Here is a 17,121-nt window from a genome sequence, read left to right as displayed (position 1 = left end):
TTCCTGTTTAGGGACACCTTAGGTCTTTCCTTGGAAGCTCTTACTAATTGGAGTAAAATACACAGCACTGAAAAAAAAAAAGTCCAGTTTTTCATTTAGCATGTTACGGTTCTCAGCGAGGGCTGAAATCTTACGAAGATACTTGATACAGAGACAATAGTGGTCTAGAATGCAATGTTGTCTGGAGTGTTACAGTCTAGAATATTATGGTCTAGAAAACAATTTTACAATTTTTTCTGTATAGCTGTTGTCTTCTGAAGACTTTTCAGTAAGTAGTAACATTTATTTTTTACATTAACAGCATTATCTCATACTGTTAACCACACTATCATGTTAAAACAAACTATATGTATTTTATATATATAAAATCACTTCTACTTTTTTCCCATAATCAAACAGGATCTTAAAATGTTGGTTTTGAATCACTGCTATTCCTATGGTCATGTTGACTGCAGACTTTTCAATGTGAATTTTTGGCAAACAAATCAGAAGCCTCGTTAAAGGTCCCACTGTAGGTGTTAACTTGTCACTTTATGTTCTAAAACGTCAGCTGATTTGCTCTAGAGAGAAAAATGTAGCATTGGATTTTTCCATTCAGCTAACTCACCTACTAAAATAATAGTACTGGAACAGTTGATTGTGGCTGCATGCATCAGGAGAGGGAGGAATTTCAATCAGAACAGCGGGAGGGAAAAGTGAAGGGAGCGAATTGTTAACTTGGGAAATTGGAGGAAGCTTATATGGAAAAGTACATTGATAGTGCAACATAATACTGTTCAAATAAATCCTTTGCCTCATAATGGAAATATGCAAGTTTTTTAGTATTTCCCATTATCTATCCATACAGTCTGCGTTTATTCTTGACTAAAAATACGTGATATATACCTGTGGTGTTTCAATTACAATAAATAGGGCATAGTAGGATTTAATGTGATTGCATAGTGAACCTAATGAGTTCAAGATCCAACAGTGCTTTACAGATTAGTTGCTATCTAGTGCCATTAGTTCATAATTTTATTTATAATGTTTAGCTCTGAGCTTGTAATAAATTAATCAGACTGGGACCACTTGAAACAGTTAAACTTGAAACCTCTAGATTTGTTAGTCTCAAATAAATGATCTAAATTCAAATCACGCTTCCATAATCTATAGTACTCCTTACTGGTAATGGTAATGCAAGCAAATAGGTTTAATTATGTTCTCTTAACTGCTGTTGCTCTTAAGGTCTGTTTGGTTTCAGATTCATTCATTAGTTATTTCACTACAGCACAGTAGCTGAGAGCCTAACTGTAGGTTTTTTCTGTAAGAATATACAATGTTACAACTTTCTATAATATCCACAGGTTTTGGGACCTGCCCCAAAATGGTGTTCATTCTTGGACAACTTGACTGAAGAACTGGAAGAGAATCCAGAGAGCACAGTTTATGATGATTACAAATTTGTTACCAGAAAAGACCTTGAAAATTTAGGTAAAACAGTTGAATATTCTCCTTGTATTCTTTGTTCAGTTTTTGATCATTTACACATGTAAGTTTTGTAATTCCAGTGTCATGTATGAGGACTGTTAGACATTCACTGGCAGTAGTTTCCTCCAGTCGTCTTAGTTACTAGTATACCAGACTGATGGCTTTATGTTCGTTAGTTCCCAACCAATGCAACACCAGGTATTTGTGTTTCTCCGATTTTTATCCCAAGATTATGACTGATATTAGCTGATTTAATATGTCTGGGAATCTGTTGTGTGTGCTTTCAGTCACTTAGTGGAAATAGGAAAATCATAGGAAGAGAAGTTGGTTTAGTTTTCAAAATATTTTTGCGGTGCTCAAATAGTACGTTGGAACTCAGAGCAATATCTGCCAAAGGCTACCCTAATTGAATGTAGTAATTTCCAGAAAATACAAATCATTCTAGAACTAATAGAAACACAGTTTCAAGGAACTGGAATACTGAAAATTATTTAGCAGAGAAGGTAAGTATGCTTCCCTGAAGGTAGTTAGTCCTTTTTCTTTCTACAGTTTAATTAATTTACCTCTGAAGATGCGAGTTGGGTTTGGCCTGGCAGGAGGCCGTACTAGGAGGTTACTCAAAGCACCTGTTTCTTCAGCATTAGAGTTCTAGTGTAGATAGTCTGCATATAGCCCGCAGACTCCTATCCCAACTGTAAGGGAATAAGGCAATGTAGTATTATCTACACAGAAACTTGACTGGCAATAGTTGGTCTGCTTTAAATTCACTAGAACATAGTCAAATTCATTTCCTCATAAATACAAGCTTTCAAAGGAAGAGCCAACTTAAGGGATATTTTGTATTTCGTATGTTAAGGTTTCTTTGTATTACAAGCCATTAGCTGGAGTACTCTCATTTTGGAATACACAGGAAGATTGTTTCCTGAAAACAGTTAAAAAAATTTTAGAGACAGCTTTGCTTTCTGAGATGCACAGTGGTTTTTCACTTTTTTTTTGCCATTTAGTTCTAGAAGAAGTTTGTTAATTCTTAATTTCTAAAGATTTGGGGTCTGTGGAGGATAGTTTGCTATAAAAAGCTTTTTCTTTTCTCAGTCTTGGAATTTTGTGAAGACACATGGAAGGGAAATCAGAGAGCTCTTAAGTATTTTCATTCTTACTTAGGTTAGGTCCTAGGGTGACAGTTTTATGACCTGATGTGGTGCTGTATTTTTTTCAACATGTTGATTCTTCAAAGTTAGTGACCCAAGGCAAAACTCTTTAATTACAAACATCTCTATACCACACTAAAAAAGTGGTTGTCAAACATCTGTGGACTTTCAAAAAAAATCCTCTCAAATTTTTCTTTTTAACTTTTATGGAGTGTAGCGCATGTGGGCATTTTTAAAAAGTGCACAGTAATATGTATTATGACAAGAAAAATGGATTTTGTTGTTCTGAAAAAGCTCAAATTTCTTACTGGCCAAATGGAAATTTTTTTTTTTTTTTTTTTGTGGTTTTACTTAGTCTGAATGTAATGGATGTGACTGTTACATTGATGTGTTGCGTTGGCAGTGCTTGTTTGTCTTGAACTGGTGAAGTGAAGTGGCTAGCTTGGAATAGGAGTTCTTTATATATGAAAGGTCTTTGAAATCCTCTGGAACTTTTTTCCCAGGCCTTGCTCATCTCATTGGATCATCATTGCTCAGAGCATACATGCATGGCTTTTTCATGGACATAAGACTTTATCATAAGGTAAATAAGGCTGATCCTTGTCAGTTTTTACTCTTACCAATAAGATGTGTTGGGTTTTCGTTGGGGTTTTTTTGGTGTTTGTTTTGGTTTGGTTTTTTATTTCCAAGTAATGGCCTATGTCCTGTATTAATGTTATTTTCTTTTTACTTCCTCCTGCTTGTTCAAAGGCAAAAATGATGGCCAACCCCTTTGCCTATGAAGAATACAGAAGAGAGAAAATAAGGCAGAAGATAGAAGAAGCACGTGCACAGAGAGTTCAACTAAAGGTAAATCCTGTAAACAATGAGTATTCTTCTGGGAAAACTGTTCATAAAGAGTAATATATTCTTAAGTGTATCTCAGAGATGTAATGACTTAGGATTTGATTCTGTTTATCATCAGAGACACAAAGTAATTTATAGAGATTTTTTAATGGAACAGTAAAATTCCCATGTGTGTGATTCCTACAGGGAAGAAAGACTGATACCAAACTGTAAACGAGCAGTTCTCATCACATTTGCCACTTAAGCAGATAACCCACTGGTAAAACTTGCAGTTTCTACTTCTGTCATTAAAATAAATTACTCAAGCCATTAAAACATAATACACTGGAAAGAGATACATAGAATTAGTATTGTGTTTATAACTAGTAGCTTTCTAGATTGAATTTGCTCAACATACAAGGAGAAATAATTGCTTTTAAAGTACTAAAGCTGATGCATTGCAAGGAAAAAAACAATACAGAAGTTCTGCTTAAATTTTCTCCAAGCGCTATTGCTTTACTAGTACCTAGAATTATTTAGAACAAGTCAAGGAGCTTTTCAGCAAGAGTTATAAGAACGAATAAGAACTCTGTCTTCACCACACTTATAAATATAAAGCATGTAGGATTTTGCATGTGTAAAAGAGTAATTTACTAGTTAATTGCTTTCCTCTCTTTAGAAACTTCCAAAAGTCAATAAAGAGCTTGCACTCAAACTGATTGAAGAAGAAGAAGAGCAACAGGTTACTAGAAGAAGGAAACAGAAGGTGAGCTTTTGTTTTGGAGACTTCTCTAACTGGGAGCACAGGAATAGTAATGCTTACAGTATTGATTTTTTTGGTTTGGGGGTTTGTTTTTGTTTTAGGCCAAACAGATTCAAAATTGCGTTGTTTCTGCTTCTCATAAATAACTTATTGTAGTAGGTGGCTTTAGGTGGACTTCACTGTAGCTGCAGCACCAAAAAGGCCATGTAGTAACTTAAAGCTTAAAATGATGAAATACTCATCTGTGAAGATGATATGGGCTTTGTAGGACTGCAGAAGCTAGCTTAATGCAGAGCTAATACCAAAGTTGTTCGAAAAAGACCCTTTGTTTGCATTTGTTGGTGTTTTAGTGGTGACCATGACAAGATTGATGTTATCTGTAAAACTGAAGGTACAATTGCCTTTCTACATGCTTTCTAAATGTAGTTAACTACATTTTTTTTAAGTAGGCAAAATGGTTTGCTCTTCTACAACAGGAATTCTTCCTGATGTTGAAAATAATCCATTTTTATCCTAAGTGAAGTCTGAAGGAAAAAAATGAGTTAATGTTTGGTATCGGGGTGGGAGGGAGCTTTCTGTAGATATCACTTCACAGGTGGGTGCCCATAGGAATATAGCATCCATGAAAGGCAGGCATCAGCTTCATGTGGCATCTAATGAAATTGTGTGTGTTACCGTTAGTAGGAAGCATGAACTACTGAAAAAGTAGGTGGTCGTAAAACCTTAAATGCAGACTAAGCCAGTGTTATGATGGAAATGCAAGTTCAGTAAATGGGGGCTGATTGTTGTAGGAGAACATATAGATTGTACTTATTAATATAGGTTGCGTTAGTGGACTAAAAAGAGCATACATAAAAATGCATGTTCTGGTTATTTTCCTGAAATGGCATTAAAGTCTTCTGAAGAGCAGTTTATTTTAGGCTTCGGGATTTAATTTTTGGCTGTCTGACTGCAAGTCAGATGTTTGCAACAGCCTCTATGTTTGAAATTTACATTTGTTGTTTTCTGTATTTTTTTTTTTTTCTCTTCCCACTTTGTAGGTAACAATTAAAATTTAATGCTGGAGTGGGATGAATGTGCTAGTATAAATTTGGCAATGTTGAAAGATCATCTTTTTATAATAAAAAGCTACACAGTCAATTTTAAAATGATGACAACAGATACTCACATAAGCTGAAATTGTAGCTTGAACTGTTCCTAATTCAACAGTGACATAATTTACACTGAGTTCATTTTACTTTGACGTGCCTTTTCCATTATGTATGTGAGGGCAGTGAAGAAAAAGTGTTACGAGATGTATAGCAATACTTACTCTTACGTATTTACAGTAAAACAGTAGTAGCATTGCTTAAGGACACATTTACCTTGATAATTTGTTGTACATGTGTAGAATCATCCCCATCAGGCAGGGTATTTGTGTTGGAGGTACTGCTGATTAGTCAATAGATATCAACATGTCTCCACATTAGCTGGCTGAATGTATGAGAAACTTAAATTCAAAAATATTAGTAATTGTGTATTTACGACGTCTGTAGTGTGCATAAAAAAACCCTGTCTTGCTTACAGGTAGCTTAAAATTATATTTATTTGATCTTTGTGAAAGTAATAAAATATAACAAGCATAAATCTTGATTTTTTTTTTTTTTTTTTATGACCAGGAAGGATAGAGCAACTTGAATTTCACATGCTGGTTTTGAGTTTTGTTTAATTAAAAAGGTATTACTTAGTTTACCAATGTCTGTTTCAGAATTCTGTAACTTACTCATGCTTTGCTTCTTTTCCAGAATCTGCCTAGCCTTCTCAAAGATGATCGTTTTAAGGTCATGTTTGAGAATCCAGATTTCCAGGTGGATGAGCAGAGTGAAGAATTCAGACTACTTAACCCACTTGTTTCTAAAATAAGTGAGAAAAGAAAGAGGAAACTAAGGATCTTAGAGGAACTGGAAGCAAAAGAACAGGTAAAATATTTTCCATTTGGAGTAAAAAAAATCCATAGGTGTGTTTTCTGTTTCAAGGGGGGGAAAAAAAAACCCCACCCTAAAAAGAAGGAAGGATGGAGGCAATGCAAGGATGTCTTATCAGCTGCAGTAATTAAGTGTACTTTATAATGCTATCATAGTTTTTTCAGATGTGGCCAATATTGTGTCTACATGAATATAGGTTTGAAAAACATAAAATATGTAGGTGGAAACAAATTTATAATATATCTTCTGCTTTATTTGCTGTTACTGCTTTTGTTGAAATTTTAGTTCTCTTCAACTGTAGCTATGTAAAAGCTGTCACATACTCTAATTGCAGGAATGGTTTGAAAAGAAAATTAGTTGATGATTTCTTATTTTATGCTATTTTTGTCTGCAGGAAGAAGAGGAAGAACCAGAAGGAAAAGCAAGTGATGCAGAAAGTTCTGAGAGTTCAGATGATGAAAAAGGCTGGGTTGAAGAGGTCAGGAAACAGCGCAAGCTTCTACGCCAAGAGGAAAAAGTAAAGCGGCAGGAAAGGTTCAAGGAGGATCAGCAAACATTACTGAAACCTCAGTTTTTTGAGATTAAAGAAGGAGAGGAATTCAGAAGCTTCAAAGACTCTGCCAAAAAACAAAAATTAATGAAGTAAGACTAATGTTCCTATCTTAATAGCTGGGGGTGGACGATTCTCTACAATGCAGGCCAGTGGCATTTTGGCTTGGAAGCACTTACTAGTAAAGCCACATCTAGTGATTCAGGAATATACCTTAAAGCGACATAGTTGTTGAAAGCTTTGTTTTGTAGTTAAACAAGGACAATGTTTGAAGTATGGGAGAGAGTCAACACAAATGAGATGAGTAAGAGATTAATAGTGAGCCAGATTGGGGATCCATTACTCAGTGTGGGTAAACTGCTGCGCTCACAAATAACACTGATGTCTGTGAAACTGGTTTTATTTCTCCACCAGTGTCAGTATGAGGTTGACTGTCTGGATGTTTTTCATCTGACCCTCTAAAAGGATGTAGAATACTGCATGACTAGTCACTATGTTGGGGGTAGGATCAAGGTGGTAAGACAAAAATTGTTTAGTCTGGCTATTTTTATGGCATCCAGACACTTGCAAAAAAAACCTATGATGTCCTTATATTGTCAGGTCTTGCTATTTCTGTTTTCTTTTTGTAATACAAAAAATCAGACTTTTTTTTTAAACTTGGATTTCCTTAAACTGATGATCAACTGAAATAACTGGGTACTGTATAAAGAGCACATCAAACTAGAGGACTTGGCTTTGAGGTGCTTAATGCCTGCAAATGTGTGTGTCTGTTGGTTTTTTTTTTTTAGAGGTGGGTTGAGCCATTCACAAGATGAGATTTAATAGCCTTTTATTATTTGGAGTGCAGGCACTAATATTAAAACCTTGAAAGACAATAGCTTCAAAGTTCTTGGAGCTCACTGGATGCAGAGCAGAATTTTGACTAATGTTGGAAACACGTTGCTGGCCTAGATGGATCTCGTAATAGCCATTATGTTTTTACTTAGAATGAAATTATACAGTCAAAGAAAAGGAAGTGAATAATATATATAATGGGACTGTTTCTTTATGTCACTAATGACTGACTCTACAACCTAGTTGTTTCAGGATGGAAATTTTCTGGAGGTATATAAAGAAACATTTAATAAAAATTAATCTTGTCCCTTAAATGTGCAAGTTTTTAACTGGAATTATCATGTAAAATGGTCTTTAAGTATTACTGAGACAGTGTTTCGTAGAGTAGTCTAGTATTGTGAGACCTCTTTAAATCAAAGTAGTAGTTTTTATAAATCGAGATTTATAGCAGTTCTGCAAAACTCATTCCCATGTTTTCCTTAGCTGTTTTTTATCAACAAATGTTTTCACACAGGAATTTTTCTTTGTTCTTTATATTGAATATAGCCACTCATTCTAGACTCTTACTTTCTTAGACTTCCCCATCAACTTTCTTCTGATTATTTGTCTTTCTTCCAGAAGATGAAGTAGTATTTTAGTTTTGTCAGGTTTTCTTCTTTGTCAGGAGAAAATCCACTCTGGACACTCTTGGCAGAGTATTGTAGGTTAAGTATATTTTTTTTATATTGTACTTGGATTTGTAGTCACGTTAGCAAGTGACTTGGGAGGAGCCAGACACGGTGGTCAAATGGCACTGTATTCTCATTGCCATTGAAATACTTCCCTAAAAGGCAGTATGGTTGCAGCCTACTCGCATACTGTTATTTTTCGCAAATTCAGCTGCTGACCTCTAAAGGACATTCTCAAGGGCACTCAATTTGAAGTACTAAGGTTTAATTTAATTCAAAATGTGGATGGCTTCAATGTGAACAAGGATACTGAAAGTTAAGTAAATAAGCCAGGACAGGTATAAGGAAGAGGAACATTTAGAAAAACTTAGTATGGTCACAGGACAAAATGAATTCTTTAATTTGGTGTACGGAGGGAGAAAAATCATTGCTTCAGCTTGGGAACAACAAAAGCAAATAGTGTCCAGTGGATGGAGGAATATCAGTGATGGCAAACCATGGAAAGACTTTTAGAAGACTGCTTTTAGGGAAGAGAGAAGCTGTTTTAAGATTCACTGCTAATTCTCTGCAGAATATTTTGCAAGGTGTGGTGCATAATTAGGGTGGCTTAGGTTAGATACCCTCTGTGTGGTAAATGCACAGATGGGATGTAATGTAAAATGTTTAAAAAAAAAAAAAAAAAGAAACGGAGAGAGAATTGAGGATAGCATAGGAAGAAAAAAAAAATTGGATTTGACAGCATTACATCCTTCATGTTTTTCTGGGTTGCTGTCACTGAATTATCTTTCCATGATTTTTTATTTTTGTCTAAGCAATTAGTGCTATACTCACTGATCCTATTTGTGCTCATCCAAGCATTGTTCTGAGTATGAAGACTGATATTCCTCAAATTCTTAGAGGAAATTTATAAATTAACAGCTGGTATCTGTTTCTTATAACGCATTGCTGATATGATTCTGTAATCATAATGACTTAGTCTGTGTTGTGAGCTAACTTCTTGGGCTAATAAGCATTTTTACATATTAGAATTTTATGAAGAAAATACCTAAATATGTTTTCTGCTGGCCTTATTCAGTGATAAGTAGTCAGCATAAAAATAATTAATTCAAGTAATGTACTGAAAATTGGAAAGACTGTAGTGGCATGTACAATCTGGTGAGGCTGGCATGTTTGTCTTTGATTTGATTTATCCAAGTTACGGAATGATGTTCTGTGACCAATGTAATTAAGTACCTTAATACCTTCACTATGCATTTAATGGTTAGGTGTTCTTTTTTTCTCTAATCGTATAATGTTCTACCTGAGGAAACAGTTTATGACTTATATAAAACTGGGTGTTTCTTTCGGCATGTTCCTGACTCAGCACGGCTCCAAGCCCAACTTCTAAAAGCAGTGGTGCGTACTATAAATTTCTTCATAGACCAGAGGTCTATGCATTTTTGTGCAGGAAAGCTGCAAAATTTACTCGTGGTTGTAAAAAACCACCTTGTCTCAAACCAATCTACATTTAATTTTTCCCTTTTGCACTCTTATGCTTACACATGAAAACCAGCTGAACATATTCTCAAAGATGCAAAACTTCACTTTGTTTATTTACTGCATAAGTTCCTTACATAGCACACTGATAAAAACCCTTTCCCTTTGTGGATTCCTTTTAAGTTACTAAGAGCTCTCTTGATTTTCTTGATGCTCCTTTAAAAGGTTTGTTGTTGAAGTTAGAGCATGTCAAAATTAAAAACTGCAGTAGTCATACTTTATGAAGTATGACAGTCAATGTGTATTTCTTCAGAGGTGGCCAAGAAAGTCAACAAAAGCCAACAAAAGCATAGTTGGCATTCCTAGGTATTGCTAAAGTCAAACAGCAGGAAAAGTCCTGAAAAACTGCTCTCTTTATAGCGAGGAAAAAAGAAGTGCTTGGGCAATTTTTTTGTTTGTTTTTCACTGTAGGGCAGGGGAAGTTGCTTTTAATAACACTGTTAATGTATCCCTTGAATCAATTTGTTGAGGATGATTTAAAAAAAAAAAAAAACCAAACCAAAAAAACCCCAAACAACCCAGCTGTTCTAAGTATTTGTGTATCAGTGTGTGCAATTCACTGTCATTTGAGGTCTGCACATTTTCAGATAAATATAGCCATACCTGCAATTATTAAGTAAAATTGCAACCCCACAGCGTTTTGCTAATATCTTCTCATTTTAATTTTTCTCCTGACACAAGCAGTATCTAGGCAGTCATGCTAAATAATTGCTCAGTAGTAGCCATATTTCTCCAGTTCACTTTCAAAGGGGAGAAACATGAGACTTCACTTGAATGCAAAAATCCCACCACAATGTCAGTGACTGATCTTCTGTCATAGTTATCTCTAAAGCTTAGCTTGTCTTCCCAATTCACACAGATGGAACAAGTTTTTACATGTACTCAATGAAAAATATACTAGAGAAAAAAATACAGTCAAAGTACCTAGTCATGAGAAATAAAATAATTCTTGACAGTAATTTTTCATTGTTAATCTGAAAAGTCTTTGTTACATAAAATGGCTCATTAACCAAAATTTAGTGGACTTCAGAGACTTCATGCACAGGCCACAATCTATGAGCCATAGAAATGCCATTGACTGTTGTGGCTGCTAATTGTCTGTATTTTTATCATGACTTATTTTCTGCTTTAAAACAAAAAAAGGTCTCTTCAGAGAGAGGCACTAACAGCAGTTGCTCAAATTGCAGGAAACTACTTTTGTTTACAGTTAGGCGAATGTTTTCTAAGCGCAGCGCAGAGTGGGTTTGATCATACAAGCAGTGTCACATTCTCAAGTGGCCCTGCGTACTCGTAGGCCCCACATTATAGAAGAAGGATGAGCCGTGTTAGGAGTCAGAGGTGCCTGTAAGGAGGCTGGCTGAAGCCAGCACCGTCCCTGCCTGCCTGCCTCACCCCTGTGCTGGAGGCTATGTGGGAACAAGGTGTATTTCCACTCCTCAGCTGTTCCAGTTTACAACCCAACTTACTGAAGTCAGCAAGGGTGATACATTAAATATTGGTTCACAACCTGGAGCAACTGGGGCATGTCCATGTGTCTTGGTTTTGTAGGGGCATTAAGTCCTGGTGGGGGAGAGCTGAAAGCAGTGTCAGTTTCGGCCCCAACAGCTACCTCCTCCATGGAAAGACCAGAGTTCGGTTCCCAAGGGAGAGGCTTTATACCAGCTTGCTTACAGAAACTAACTGATCAGCACTGTGTGCTTGAAGGCATATGTTCATGTGGAGCTCCTCTCTGGGGTCAGGGTCTGTCTTATTCATCACATTCACTTGTTTGCATTGTTCTTTTATTTAGAAAACTATTTGCATTAGACCGTTATGGGCGCAATCTCCAAGCAGTCATTTGATATATACTAGGTAGTTTGTCACTATCAGTGAAGTGATTCATTCAGTGATGAGTTCATTCTGACCACAGAATCATAAAAATAGTTTGTGTTGGAAGGGACCTTTAAAGGCCATCTAGTCCAACCCCCCTGCAATGAGCAGGGACATCTTCAACTAGATCCGGGTGCTTAGAGCCCTGTCCAACCTGACCTGGAATGTTTCCAAGGATCTCTGGGGTATCCACCACCTCTCTGGGCAACTTGTGCCAGTGTTTCACCACCCTCAGTGTGAAAAACTTCCTTCCTGATGTATAGTCAAGATTATTTACTTCCCTCAAAAGTATTTCCAATTCAGAAATGATAAAATTTCAAGAAAACTGGACATATCTAGCCTTATTTTTTTTATTTGTGTATGTATCTATTACTGCAGCTGAATATTCCTGAACTTTTCTAACATTTCATAGAAAACTATAGCAACAGAAGGGTGTGGTTTCTTGCTCAACTAGAGTCCTGCTGCTTTTTTAGCAGAAAAAACAATGAACTTTACATAAATTTTAAAAATGTTTCTACCCAAAGCAGTTTCTGGGGGGAATGATTTGGACTTGTGTTTCTGTTCTGTTTACTGAATGTTTATTTTTTTTAGAGTTATGGCATTTCAAGGTTTCAGAGAAATTGAGATTATTTTGACTGCATTATCAGCCTTTATTAGAGTAAAACGATGGCAAGAATAGGAACTAATGTTAATTATTCTCTGCAGGAAAACTCTTGGAGACCGTTTAAAGCTTGAAGAAAAACTTGGCACGCTCAATGTGTCTGATACCACAGTAGGCAGCAAACAGGCAACATTCAAATTAAAGAAGGTGAGCTATATATATAATTTTTTAAGATAATACACAAGTAACTTTAGTTTTTGCATGAAAGAACAGGAACTTTAAAACCGTCAAACAAATGTCCCTCTTCATTTCTTTATAAGCTGCCAACTCTTCTGCCTCTTGCCAAGAGAATGAAAGCCTCCGGTAGTACTCTGTGTGTTTATCCCCTTATAACTCAGGCAGCACTCATAAAATCTTATGTTCCGGTGGAAAATACTGGCTTCCATCTTTTACTAGTTTACTTGCAGACATACAGTCAGAAGCTTGTGACCTCACCTGACTTCTGTGCCAGGACTGATCAGATCTTGGTGGTCTGCAGGTCCAAATGCAATCAGGATGCTGTAGGTGACAGGCTTTCTCTTGGTTGATAATACTGCTAGCTCTCAGCATGATAAAAACAGAACTCCTAACGACCTTTGTCATTGAACTTGTGTAATGCAGATCACGAGAATGAGCTTTGGTCCTGTTCTACTTGCCAAATTCCATTTGAAGTGTGTAGTTGACTGCTGCCTATCTACCTTTCCCAAAGGGTTTTGATTTCCCATCCTAAGGAATTTTGTAGATCACAGGCAGGTTATTACTTTATAATGTGGGCAGAGTTAAATGCATGTGTGCATCTGCTACTGCTGTAGAACACTGGGGATTTTTTGCTAGAAAATTGCTTTAGAACTGAGGAAAGGACACATTATAAAAGCTGAAGACCGATATTAATTGATACTTGAGCTGACAAAATGTACTTCCGTTAAAACTGGTTTTCCGCAGGTAAGCCTCTTTGCTATAACACATTTCTTCTTACCAGTGGTCAAATATTATTCTCACCGGGAAAACTGCTGTCACAAGAATAGCTAAGTAGTTCTTTGATTGTTACATTGGGTATGCCTGAAATTTTTTTTTAAATAACCAAATTTATTGGACTATTTCTACCTTATTTGCTTTACCTGATTATTGTCTGTTTGCAGATGTCCTTTTTCATCTTTTTTTGATGCCTGTATTGCTGGAATTTTGAAATGTGTTGACTGTAGAATAAGTCACAGATTCTTCTGCAGTGCTGCATAGGATAACCATTCTGGGGATTTTACCAACTGCTGTTACTGATATGTTAGTGTCTTGAAGCTAATTAAATGGGCTTTGCAGGGCTTCAAAAGTACAGTCTTTTTTTATAGTAGCTTTAACTTAGAAAGCATAAAGCCACAAGTTTTCTTGCAATTGGTGGTGAACAATGAGTGATCACCTTTTGCAAACAGTTTTGTCAAGATTTGGGAGTAAGGTGGAGGAAGACAGATACGGCGATGGTTCAGAATGACATTTTTTACTCTATTCCATCAGATATTCTATAGCTTTGAGGTTTTTTTTAATTATGTTGCTGCTAAGGTATATGGATTTTCTTCTGACTGTTAACTGATGTTGCTTTATTGAATTACATATGTTATGCTCATTTGCATTAAAAAGATTTTTCTTTTAATTAGACTTCTAAAAATAACGCCTCTACAGTGGAGATCTTTTCTCCTATCAACAGAGTAGCAAGGCTTACATGTCTTCTCTCAAATAAACAGACCTTGTGTATATATTCTGAAGTCCCAGGGAATGGAGCAGGGAGAGCTAGGAAGAAGTCATGCTTTGTCTTGACACTCCTTTTCAGAGGATGGAGAGATGAAGTTGGAAAGCCAAAAAAGGGTTTTTTAGTGTTACTGTCATCATCAGCTTCTGCTTTGTGATGACCTTTCCTTAAAGGGCAGATGTATTTAGGAGTAGATAGGAAGATTTAGTGTGGGGGAGAATTGTGCTTCCATGGGATTGGTATCACTCGACCTTATGAGTCAGTGGAATTGAGACTGAACTTGGCTGCTACAGTGATGGTATGTTAGCAGCCTCCCAAATGCCCAGCAACCACTGACGGATCCAGCAATGACATTGTTTGCCATTGATATTTCACAGTTTAGTTTTCAGGGGATTTTAGTATGGTTTCTCTAGTGTGGGATTCTGTTTTTCAATTTCAACATGCTTCATCATAGCAAATAGATACAACAAAATAACAGGGTTTCTAAAATACCTGAAGTACTTACATTACTAGGGAGGTAGAGAGGATATTTAAAAAAACAAAAAAAAACCAACAAAAAACAAAAACCCAACAAACCAAAGCTTCAGATGCAAATCAAGGTCATTCAATTTTAGTATATAGTGGTAGCAGTCAACATTATATTAGGTATGTTTCCCAAGACGGTTTCAGATGAAGTCTGGAGACAGTGAGAAACTAGTTTTCACATAGTGGGTTTCTTGTTTCCCTGCTTGCAGTGGAAACGGGAGTCAATATATTAATTTCAACAACTAAAGACCACCATTTATTACCATGATACTGGTTTGGGCTTATTGCTACATTAGGTAAATTCGTTCATCTCGCCTCAGCCAAAATGTTGTCTGTGCAAATCTAGTATAAATTTAAGTGATACTTTAATGGGAGATTCAGGAAGAGATGGGCTGCTGATTATAGAATTAGGTGCAGTGGGGATACAGCTGCATGTTGGGTAATTTTGTCATGCTGTTAATGCATTTATCCTGTGCTGCTGTTGAAATAGCTCTAATTGCTGGGGTATTTTATAGCATGGACTGTTGCCTGAGCTTCGCTAGTTCAAGTCTGCTAGTTCCAGTTTAAGCTTAGTTTGAAGACAAGCCTTAGTCTTCCAAAGAAAATAGTAGTTTATGGCTGTAAGAGCCATTTCATCGATGTGGTATGTAAATTAAACCCTTTCAGCGTGTTTTTGATGGAGAGAAAGAATATTAATACGAGCATGTGTCACAGGAGCAGAGATTTTGAATTATTTTCCTGTGGAAGGTCTTTCTAGAATTGCATACGGCATATCAAAAGCTTTCAAGAACCTCTAAGAACACTTTTTGGAAAACCTGTATGTTTCAGCAAATTTAACTAATTCTGTCTTTTTAAAATGCATTGTTCAAATATTAAACGTGGTAATACTAGTTAGCCAAAGTAGATACTAAATAGCCTCAAAATGTGCTCTACCTTCTTAAAGGGCATTAAAACTTAAATTCTGGAGTGTAATTTTACAGTTGATTGTTAGACTTTGTTTTTCATCTGAAATACAGATTTTATTCATTTTTTTCAATATCTTAAATGTTTCCTCTGAATTATGTGAAATGATAATGCCTAGGGATACTCTGAATCAAGAGGTACGGTATAAGACAAGATAGCATGGGACCATTTACAGTAATGTTTCCAGATTTCCCTAATGTAATTCTGACTTTATATATAGATACTTGAACAATGAGGTGATATGTAAGTTTACAAGAACCTGAGTCTACTTTGTTTTAATATTCCAGTCAGAGCAGCAGAAGAAACAGCAGGAAGCTGAGAAACAGCATCGTCAAGAGAGGAGAACTCTTAGGCGTTCGGCTAGTCATCTCAAGAGCAAACGTGGAAGAGGACGACTGTTTCGTTGATTTATGTTATTTTTTTTTTTAAAAAAACTTTTATCTCATTTTTCTTTTGAAAAAGGGACTTTTTCAATTTGGGACACAATACCAATGTATTTGTATATTGATTCATTGATGAACATAAAAACCAGAACTTGCTAAACCCTGTGTTAATTATTGAAAAGTTTATGAAAGTAAAACTATTGACCAAAGGACAGTACAAGTATGGTGTGTTTATAAGCTCCAGTGTGAACTGTATTTGTGCAGAAATCACCAGCAACTGGTTATTTTGTAACCCTGGATATTTTCTATATAAAAATTTACATATACAATGAGGCTGCCTGTCTCTTATTTAACTAGAGCGCTGTGGGGTTTTGCTTTCTGAAATCTTTGTGACTGCTTAGATAGAAGATCAAGGGTAAGTTTTTAAACAAAATAACTTACCTGTACAAGGGCACAATAGATTTTTCATTTCTGGTTCTTGAAGGATGACACACAATAGTCTTTTTCAAAAACTGACTTTGGCTTTGTATTCTTGGGTTGCCATAGTAGCCAGGAGGAGGTACAAGTGGTCATCATGAGGGCAGTTAAGAATGCCTGATCTAAGTTCCTCTAAGTTGCTCTATAAGGAAACCTCTCTTGCCACACCAGTGTACAAAGAGGAATCTCAGAAGGATGGTCTTATTAAGTTAAATTTTGTGAATATGGCCTTTACTCAGAATCCTTAGGACCAAGTTTAATATGTTTTGGTAAGCCAGACATGGTTTAACATAGATCAGGTGGTATATGTTCACATAACAAGCACATTAAGGCCATGCCAGTAGCTTCCTATTCTTCAAAAAGTTAGTTTAGTTAAATGACTTAAGAAACTAGAACCTACATTAAGGAAATGATTGATTCTTTTCTATGACTGCTTCTTGATTCCCAACGGAATGCTTGTTGCTAACCAGCATACAGCATCTTTTCTTGATTTTATTTTTTTTTAATCTTCCAAACCCATTATTTAAGTAGTTCACTAAAGAAAGAAGTTAATTTTTATCTTTGCTCCTAAAGGAGCTTTGTTTATTGCTTTTCAAAAGGGTTTATAAATTGTCTTTTTGCTAAATCCAAGAAACTGTGAACTTTGGATCCAACAAGAATCAGTGAATCTCTGCGTCACTGTAAATCTCTTTAAGAGACTTGGAGGTTCATAAGTGTTTTGCTTTATAAACCAGACAGGTTATTAATCTATTAATCTCCTGTACAGTATTT

The 17,121-nt window shown here is 36.0% G+C and overlaps 1 protein-coding gene across 1 annotated transcript in view; it reads left to right on the top strand.

Moving 5' to 3' along the window:
- NOL10 (nucleolar protein 10) overlaps positions 1-16,252 on the top strand; it is a gene marked incomplete at its 5' end in the record, with an annotated part of 52,121 nt that extends 35,869 nt beyond the window's left edge. The window contains 8 exons of the mRNA XM_010288406.1: positions 1,344-1,470; positions 3,119-3,198; positions 3,366-3,464; positions 4,120-4,206; positions 5,988-6,161; positions 6,562-6,809; positions 12,330-12,432; positions 15,778-16,252. Of these exons, the coding sequence (XP_010286708.1) occupies positions 1,344-1,470; positions 3,119-3,198; positions 3,366-3,464; positions 4,120-4,206; positions 5,988-6,161; positions 6,562-6,809; positions 12,330-12,432; positions 15,778-15,897 (1,038 nt within the window). The remainder of the gene's footprint in view (positions 1-1,343; positions 1,471-3,118; positions 3,199-3,365; positions 3,465-4,119; positions 4,207-5,987; positions 6,162-6,561; positions 6,810-12,329; positions 12,433-15,777) is intronic.
- Between the last annotated feature and the right edge of the window lie 869 nt (positions 16,253-17,121).

Source organism: Phaethon lepturus, unplaced genomic scaffold (assembly GCF_000687285.1).
Source record: "Phaethon lepturus isolate BGI_N335 unplaced genomic scaffold, ASM68728v1 scaffold52075, whole genome shotgun sequence".
In the NCBI taxonomy this organism is placed as follows: domain Eukaryota; kingdom Metazoa; phylum Chordata; class Aves; order Phaethontiformes; family Phaethontidae; genus Phaethon; species Phaethon lepturus.
The sequence above is the reverse complement of the archived record's forward strand: the minus strand, read 5'-3'. Positions and strand labels throughout refer to the sequence as shown.